This window comes from Cyanistes caeruleus, chromosome 3, assembly GCF_971803275.1.
Source record: "Cyanistes caeruleus chromosome 3, bCyaCae1.hap1.1, whole genome shotgun sequence".
Classification (NCBI taxonomy): Eukaryota; Metazoa; Chordata; class Aves; order Passeriformes; family Paridae; genus Cyanistes; species Cyanistes caeruleus.
Window position 1 is genome coordinate 89,858,630 of NC_141703.1, and position 9,499 is coordinate 89,868,128.

At 46.4% G+C, this 9,499-nt stretch overlaps 1 protein-coding gene and 1 long non-coding RNA gene across 2 annotated transcripts; one reads left to right on the forward strand and one right to left on the reverse strand.

Annotated features, from left to right (window-relative positions):
- Positions 1-3,172: 3,172 nt before the first annotated feature.
- Positions 3,173-5,729, reverse strand: NDUFB4 (NADH:ubiquinone oxidoreductase subunit B4). The gene is made up of 3 exons (XM_023940806.2): positions 5,281-5,729; positions 4,886-5,032; positions 3,173-3,331 (listed from the first exon to the last, which is right to left on the reverse strand). Exons 1-3 carry the CDS (start codon positions 5,479-5,481, stop codon positions 3,269-3,271), a joined length of 411 nt encoding a protein of 136 aa, XP_023796574.1. The 5' UTR covers positions 5,482-5,729; the 3' UTR covers positions 3,173-3,268.
- Positions 5,730-5,904: 175 nt separating this feature from the next.
- On the forward strand, positions 5,905-9,054 carry LOC111938868 (uncharacterized). The gene is made up of 3 exons (XR_002869114.2): positions 5,905-5,990; positions 6,421-6,471; positions 8,968-9,054. It is a non-coding gene; the product is annotated as an uncharacterized LOC111938868 (long non-coding RNA).
- The last annotated feature ends 445 nt before the right edge of the window (positions 9,055-9,499 follow it).

The following is a 9,499-nucleotide window of genomic DNA, read 5'->3' on the forward strand; positions in this document are numbered from 1 at the left end:
ACAAAGCATTGTATGCTCTTTGTATGGGAAGAGCCTTATAAATAGAGCTGAAGGCTCTACCTGGCCTAAGTCCACTATCAGAGCAAGCCACTTCAACCTGCTCATCCATGGAGGGCTGCCAAGGAAAGACTTGGTTGTCAGAAAAGTAGACCACAAATGACAAAAGGTTGGAGAATCCAAAGCACTTCACTGCTAAGTGAGGGAAAGTTTCTATCCCACTCTCTGGCCATCCTGCAATATTGACTTGTTTGTCAGCACTTGACAAACTCTCTCCCTAGCTCTGTGCTAACCTGCAGCATAGCAAATGGGAAAGGGCTTCTCTGGCCAGTCCAAGCATTTGTTCCTGGGAAGGCACCTGGAAAAAAGCTCAACTGCAGACACGATGGGGGACTTCAACATTGATTGGAGTATACAAGCGTCACCCCCAGCTGGTGAATTCCACAGGGTGTAGGCAGCAAGCAAAGCCCAAGAAGACTGGGAACCAGGAGCACAGCCCAGGCACCCCACACTTCAGGCCTGTATTTTAGCACATACCCACACGAAAGTTTCTAAACTTGGTGCCACCAGATCTATGTTTCTTACTTCCCCAGAGAAGCAATTTTCCCAAAGAGAAAGAAATGTAGACCTGCGACACACAGTTATCAGTCAGTTACATCCATCATCAGTTTTGGATCTGCACCAGGTCCTTGGGGAAAAAAAAAAGGCATCAGCTTTGAGCAAAGTATTATAAAATCTACATGGAGACATTTACTCTAAAATAGCCAATTCAGGAAAGGACATTTGGGAAAATCAATTTGCCAGAGAAGCTGATTTAATCAGACTGATCCAGGGATAAATAAGGTCTAAATGTTTCACAGGCAGAGGAAGAGATTTTTTTTTTTCTGTTTGGGACCTAAATTATCATCCAGTGACCTACAGGCATGAATTTCTCTCGTACAGACACAACACCAAAGCATATATGGGTGGTAACACATTAGTCAAGGGTAAAATTCCACCCTAGATACCTGAAGGGAAACTTCTCTTTCCTTCATCACTGTACCCAGTACCACTGCCTCAAACACCAACCCCACCTCCAGCAGCATGGCATGCTCATTCTTAGCAAGAAAACAGCTTGGAGAGTTCTGGAAATAACAAGAGAGAAAAGTAGGGCAGCCTCTTCCCAAGCACCATGCTCAAATCTGCAGGGATGTAGCATCAGAGACCCAGGGCTGGAAAGGCCTGGAAAGCAAAGGGCTGTGGCAGGTGCCGCGAGCATCAATCCAAGGCTGGCCTAAAAGACCAGAGGCGCTGTGCTCATCCACAACCCATCCTGAAGCATTTGCTCAGCTGGCCTGAAACAAATACAGCTGCAAGGGAGAATTTACATGTGTGGCAACTCAAGTTCCAATTAGCTGAGGAAATGGGTCCTGGGAGATCAAATTAGTTTGTGGCAGCAAGAATAGCTAATTTAGCACGCTCAGACAAGCAATTATTTCTTTCCCTAAATACCACTCTCTCCATGCACTGATGCCTCTCTGCACTGATCCACAGCCCTATCTTGTAATATCATTTGTGACAGTCTTTTAGGAGCTATTCTGCAGAGAATAATACGGGTTTGCTTTAGTTAAACTAGCAGAACAAGCTGCAGAAACTGGTGCAAAATAGTTGCTGGGAGCACATATGGGATTGCAAAACCAGGGCACTGACTAGTCCAGTTTCTGCACACAGCGTAAGTGCCAAGCTCCACACAGTCTGAATGTTTCATGGCCCACACAAGAAGTGCTGCAATAGGAAACACTTAAAAAAAATACTTTAAAAAAACCAAACAAAACCAAAAAAACAACCAAAAAAACCCTCCAAACCAAAACAAAAAAAAACAAACCAAAACAAAAAATACCATAAAAAACCCACACTGTGAGTGATTTTGTTTTGAGGGTGACTGACCATGGGCACAGGTTGCCCAGGGAAGTTGTGGAGTCTTCATTTCTAGAGATACTCAAAAGCCACCCAGATATACGTGGTTCTGGACAATTCACTTTAGATGGCTCTGCTTGAGCAGAGGGATGAATTCCCTCCCAGGTGACTTCCAGAGGTCCCTTCCAACCTCAGACACTTTGTGATTATGTGGAAAAGCTCATCAACTCACTCTGCTGGAGAGTGACTGCAAATGGCTCGTATTTACGTCTTCATCATGCAGGAGAAGAAAGGATGCAGTAGACCTGTTTTTGCTGACTTCACATTGGCTGCTCTCCCAGCAGACAGGGAAGTTTTCAACTTTTATATCAGAATGATCTTCTGGCACAAGCCTCAGTGCCTGGGAAGGAACCATTCCCATAGTCTCTGAAAAATGAGGATTGTTTGGATCATGATGGCACCTACAGGCCATGTAAAAATTCAAGCATGCATCAAAAGTCTTTTCCTTGCGCTCATAGCTCAGTACATTGGCAGTAACAATTCCAGAGTCCTCTATACCAGTGGATCTGGGCATGAAAAACTTGTTATAAGAATAAACAGGAAAGACATCTTTGCAGGCCTAAGATTAAGATATGCTTGGTGGTGGATTTATTTTTTTTTTTTAACACAGCCCCCCTACAGGGATGAATTTTCCTACACTACAAGATAGTCAGTGTCAAAGTAAAAATCCTTATCTTACACTTCTTGTCTCTCATTCACAGGAACCACAGAATTAGTGGAAATTCTAGTTACATATAGCATGACAACATTCAGCTCACTATTTCCAAATCTGGTACTAATAAAAAATGCAAGTTTATTGCAATAAACAAACACATGGTTTAGGCTTGTAATTCATTAGGGGAAAAAAAAAAAATCCTCAACTTATTGAGAGCAGTCAGGCAGACTCCTAAGTTCTTAAATATGTATCACAAAACTTGCCTATTATCCAGTTAGGGCAAACCACACAGCCAAAGTGACACCAAGAAGAAATATCTGCAAGGCAAGCAGTAGTTCCTTCAGGAAACTGCTTTGGTCCTGCTTAGCATTTTAGCCTGCTAATTATTTTAAATTTCAGCCTTCTTGGACAGCAGCAACTTCCATGGTTTAAAAAGATCCTCTGTATGTACACTGAAAGAGCACAATGGCTGAGCTCCAGACACCCCCTTTGTATCCATCTGGTTTAGATATAAAGATCCTACATTTTTGCACTTCCCATGGTTTTTAAAGATGCAAGACAACCAACAAGCAATTAAGATTTATTCTTGTGACAGAGAAATGTCATCACATAATGCATTTTATTTTATTTATATCCCATCCCCACTGCAAATCCAGGAACTTAGAAGAATACACTGAACGGTCGCTTGACTTTACCTTCCTGGATACGCTTCTCTTTACGTTCCTGTGGAAGAAAGAGAACATCTGTCGTTATCCTACTAGAGAAGGACTTTCAATCAGCCTGGGATAATAGAACAGCAGTTCTAGTGTTTCAGCATAGACTACATGAAGGTAGCACCATTTAGGATTTTAAGGGTCTTTTCCACCCTAAATGATTCTATGAGCACAAGCTATTTAAAAGATAATAAGGCACTTAGCTTCTCCTACTGAAGACCTGTTCAGATTGACCTCACATCTAGGTACCTCACAGGCCAGCAGAGACCAATTCCTGCAAGGCATTTTTCACCAAACTAGTTATGTCTCATAATTTGTACCTTGGTTTCTACCTCCTCCTTCTGGCGGAATAATCCATCTTAGAGATCCAATTATGGAGAAACTTGTTAATAACTTGCCTAAAAGTGCCTGTGATCACTTTCTACTCATTTGTACCTCACTCTGCAGTCATGTACCTTTCTGACAGGTACCATTACAGTATACAGGCACTGCAGATAATGGCCACATTCGTTCTGCTGGATGAAACCAGAAGATTAACTTAAAACCTGATAAATTATCCCTTGCTTTCTCAGACACACAGCAAACATTCCTCAGAGAAAAGACTATGACTATCGTGCCTTACGTACTACCAGGAAAACTGGAAAAATCCCCAAACATCATTAAAGGAACTGCAATAAAGGAAAGTGAATTATCCTGGACACTAATTAAAGACTTCAGCATGGCAAAATACTGTAGAGGTATTGAAGTCTCAAGAACATTTGTATCAACGCGCTCAGCATGTTTCATAAAACCTGAATTTTCAATTCACCCTAGCAAACAACATTCCCTACAAATATTCTATTAATTTATGTTAGTGCTTTGTGCTTTATGACTTGATCTAAAATGCTACTTCTGTGCAAAAGAGGATAATAAAAGTGTTTTACAACAGCCACAAATTCTCTACTAAAAATAGCCACTGTCTGCCTGTTAGCATTTTTTTATGTATGTATATAGCTGAGTTTTTCCATAATGATCTACCATTGCTCAGATTCTGACACTCATAGTTTAGGAGTTAGAATGGAAGCAAGATAAACCCTCCAAAATATTAAAACGTTCAGCTGAGATCAGACACTTCAATTAGCATAATTTTTCCTCCCCATTTGCTTCACTAAATTAGAGAAATGGTCAAGCAATTGCATGGTCTGTCACCCATAAGCTTCCTGTGTATTTTAAGTTCAAAATGCATTGTTAATGCATGTCAACCACTGAAAATAGGAGTAATTTAGGATTAATTTTCACTCAGTGCTAGAGAGAGCTTTGTGACTGCGAAATAGCCTGATGAGGCAAAGTGTGACTGGCCATACTCCCAAGGGTACAATAAAGGGCTCTCAGAAAAACAAGAGTCTACAACCAGTAACAGGCTTTGAGACAGCAGGCTCGCTATCAGCCTTCCTTCCCTCATTACTTTAATGGTATTAATCATTCCCAGGCACAAGAGGATCCCACAAACTGAGATTCCAAGCAGATCTACATTTTGCAAGCTGGTGCTTGTGGTGTTCACTGATGTTCAGCGTTGTCGACTTACCCTGTCAGTTTTTAAGACAAAGAACCAGAAGAGGAGGGGGCCTAACCCATAAACAGCTCCTAGAAAGGACGTCTTGGGTGTCGGGCGGAAAGTAGGGTAGACGTTCTGTGACTTCGCGAAGGCCCAGCGGATTAAGGCGGGATTTTCCTGGGGTGCAAAGAGAACGGCGGTGAGGCCGGCAGGACTCTGCACTGGCCCCTCCACCCGGGGACTGAGGCCAAGGCACACCGGGAAAGGCATCAAGGTCACGGGGAAGGCGGGCAGCGTCCCGCCGGCACGGCCCCGGCCCCAAGCACGGCCGCAGGCACGGGCCCCGCTCCGGGACGCCGCCGGCTGAGGCGGACGAGCCCCGCGCTTCCCCCGCCGACCCCTCGCCCCTCTCCGTCCCCACTCACGATGACGGCGGGCGGGTTGGGATTGTTGAGCTGCAGCTGGTACTGCCGCTTGAGCCGGGAGCGGATCGCCAGGCGCTCGGCCTCGGCGCGGAGCTTCTCCGGCGATGTGTCGTAGGTGTCGGGGTCGAGCTCGGCGGGCAGCGAGACGTACTGGTTCGGCCTGTACAGCTTGGCCGCCGATGGAGGCGGTGCCGACGCCATCTTGGAGAGCCGGCCCGGGCGCGCGCGGGGGGCGGTGCAGGCACCGCCCCCGCCGCGCCCTCTGCGGGAGCTGCGAACTCCCCTCACGGAACCCGAGTCATGGAATGGTTGGGGCTGTGCGGGAGCAGCGAACTCCCCTCACGGAACCCGAGTCATGGAATGGTTGGGGCTGTGCGGGAGCAGCGAACTCCCCTCACGGAACCGGAGTCATGGAATGGTTGGGGCTGTGCGGGAGCAGCGAACTCCCCTCACGGAACCGGAGTCATGGAATGGTTGGGGCTGTGCGGGAGCAGCGAACTCCCCTCACGGAACCGGAGTCATGGAATGGTTGGGGCTGTGCGGGAGCAGCGAACTCCCCTCACGGAACCCGAGTCATGGAATGGTTGGGGCTGTGCGGGAGCGGTGAGCTCCCCTCACGGAACCAGAGCCACGGGATGGCTGGGGCTGTGCGGGAGTAGGGAGCTCTCCTCACGGAACCGGAGTCACGGAGGGGTTGAGGCTGAAGGATGGTAAGGCTCATCCTGTTCCCACTCCGCTGCCATAGGCAGGAACAATTTCCACTAGACCAGGTTTATCAGGGCCCCATCCAGCCTGGCCTTGAATACTTCCAAACGATGTGACATCCACGCTTCTCTGGGGAACCTGTGCCAGTGCCTTACCACGCTCAGGGTAAAGGATTTTTTCTTTAATATCCAACCTAAACCTACTCTTTCGATTTGAACCCATTCCCCCTCCTCCTGTCACTGCATTCTCTCGTGAATAACTTTTCCCCATCTTTATTGTGAGTTCCTTTCAGGTACTGGAAGGCCAAAATTAGCTCACCTCAAAGGCTTCTCTTTCCCAGGCTGAACAAACCCAATTCTCTCAGCCTTTCCTCATGGGAGAGGTGCTCCATCCCTCTGATCATCTTGTTGGTCTCCTCTGGATTCGCTCCAACAGATCGATGTCCTTCCCGTACTGGGGACCCCAGAGCTGGATGAAGTGTTCCAGGTGGGGTCTCGCAGAGCAGAGGGGCAGAATCCCTTCCCTTGCCCTGCTTTGGATGCAGCCCAGGACACGTTTGGCTTTCTGGGCTGTGAGTGCCCGTGACCAGAGCATGTCCAGCCTTTCATCCATCAGCACTCCCAAGTCCTTCTCGTCAGAGCTGCTCTCAATCTGTTCAGCCCTCAGCCTGGTTTGATACCGGGGTTGCCCTGACCCAGGTGCGGCACCTTGTACTTGATCTTGTTAAACCTCATGAGATTCCCAGGTGCCCACTTCTCCAGTGCTGTGGCTGAGGGCATGTCAGAGGAAGGTTTTGGTCTCACAATAACAATAGTCCCAGCTGGTCAATTTTTCCTGGCCCCTGCTATTGAAATGGCCTTCAGAATGAGTCACAGGTCAGGAATGTGGACCCCTTTGAGTCTGCTGGAATAAGGGGCTGACATTGCTGTGTGAGTGTTTCTATGTTCTAGAAAGTGTAGTTAATGTATGACAAACTGCTGAAAATAAGTCTCTTAAAATCACAGGATCACGGAATCATAGAATATTCTGTGTTGGAAGTGACCCACCAGGATCACCGAGTCCAACTTAGCCCTGCACAGAAGCATCCCCAGGAGTCACATCATGTGCCTGAGAGCATTGTCCAAACACTTCTTGAACTCTGTCATGCTTGGTGCTGTAACCACTTCCCTGGGGAGCCTGTTCCAGGGCCTAGCCACCCTCTGGATGAAGAACCTTTTCCTAATATCCAACCTAAACCTCCCCAGGCTCAGCTTTAGGCCTTTCCCTCTGGTCCTGTCATTGTTCACCAGAGAGAAGAGACCAGTACCTGTCCCTCCACCCTGAGGAAGGACTGCAATTAATTTACACCATCAGTGCTACAGAGAACTTTGTAATAGCTATGTTTAAACATTAATTCCTTTTTGAACTGAATAAAAAAATCCCTATGTCTGGACAGTATTCCATGTTACACAAGAGATATGTTGCAGGCAGACTGGTATTTTCAAAATCCCACAGTTATTGACTTCAAACTGTCCCTTTGATTCTTTAACCAAGGCTGAGCTGACTGGACAAGCTGACAGGTAACCTCCAGGATTCCCAAGAGGTGACTCACCATCTTGACAGACATTATAGACAGGTTCAGGAATCACCCTCCGCTTGGTGAACACAGAAAACAGAAAGAAAACAGGGGTTTGACCTTGCACTGCTTTTGACCAGCGTGTGCCCAGGTGGCCAAGAAGGCCAGCGGCATCCTGGCCTAGATCAGTAATAGTGTGGCCAGCAGGACCAGGGCAGGGAATGTCCTCTTGTACTCGGCTCTGATGAGGCCATATCTCCATAACTGTGGGCCCTCTCGACAAGAAGGACATTGAGATGCTGGAGTGAGTCCAGAGAAGGGCAACAGAGCTGGTGAAGGGTCTGGAACACAAGTCTTGTGAAGAGCGGCTGGGGTTGTTTAGCCTGGAGAAAAGGAGGCTCAGAGGAGACATTATTGCTCTCAACAACTATCTGCAAAGAGGTTGTAGCCAGATGTGGAGTTGGTCTCTGGTCCCCAAACACAAGTGATTGGACAACAGAAAATGGCCTCAAATTGTGCCAGGGGAGGTTTAGATTAGATATTAAGAAAAAGATTTTCACCAAAAGGATTATCCAGCACTGGAACAGACTGCTCCAGGAAGTGGTCCAGTCACCTTCTCTGTAGATATTCAAAATACATGGCATGTGGGGACACCGTTTAGTGATGGGCTTGGCAGTACTGGGTTCATTATTGGACCTGATGATCTTATTTTGCAGCCTTAATGATTCTTAGGCTTTGGCTTTAAGAAGTTTTTATCTTTGTTGGTATTAAGAACTTTGGTCCCCAGTGATGTAAAGAAATCTATGCAAATTGTCTTTCTAGAAACAAAGTAGCCAGTAAACAAGTTTACTGTTTTGTTTTCTTCTTCCAATATACAAAACAGTGATAGTTTTGCTGACTGGGACCCAGTAAGTGAATGGCTGTGCATATATAGTTATGGCCTGATTTACACTGTGGTAACTGCAGACTCAGGTGATGTTGGATGAGGGATTACCATTTCCTCCTAAGCATACACAAAATAATACTGCTGACTTTATTTAAGATGCTGTGCTTTGGCACTGCAATAATAGAGCAAAAGCTCTTCCTCACATCCTACAATTTCACACTTTTTCCTAAGCACTTGGAAATAAATGACCTCTTTTTGGTCTGAACAGCTCATTAGGAGTTGTGACTTGCTTTCAGCAGGATGAAATACAAATTGGATGTTTCTGCAGTTTGTGTACCTTGAGCATCCCCACCACATCATCCAACATTAGGTACATTTCCCTCAAGTACAAGCCTATGGTCCTCTCAGAAATCTCTCCAGTTTTTCCACCCTCATTTTCTTCACAAACACGTGTCTGCAAATACAAGTGAAAACCAAGCTGCTTCATTCACCGTCAGTTCCCAGGAGAGTACTTATATGTCCCATTGCTTTTTCCTTCCAGGGATTTCAGTTTGGGTCAGTGGCTCCTATAGCATGGAAAAATACACTCCCTTTATTTTGCATTTTGTGACCATCGGATTTAGTGAGCTCTGTGTCTCCAGTTCCAAGACTTGTGTCTCTTCATAACTGGTATGTAGAGAGCTGCTTTAGCAGCACGGTACCTATACCAGCAGCACTGCCATGTGGTGCTCCTGTGGTACTTTCATCTCTGAGTGTTCCCAAAGACTTGGCAGCCCATGTCTCCCAGCTCCTGCACGGCTTGCTGCTTTTAAAGCTGCTCCTCCCTGTTCTCTCTTATTTCTTAATAAAATGACACGTGCAGCCTTGAAAGAGATTGATTCCTGGCAGAAGCAGGAGTGCAGATTGGATTAGCAAACTGGGAAGGGTTGGTTGCTCTGTGGGAAATGATGAGGGTTTTTTCCCTCTTTGCTGCATCACAGAGTGGAACAGACGACTCCTGTTCCTGCAGATCTCCCAAAAGACTTTAAAACAGCCAGATGCCTTTGCCCCAATCTGCTGACTCCCGAGGTCTG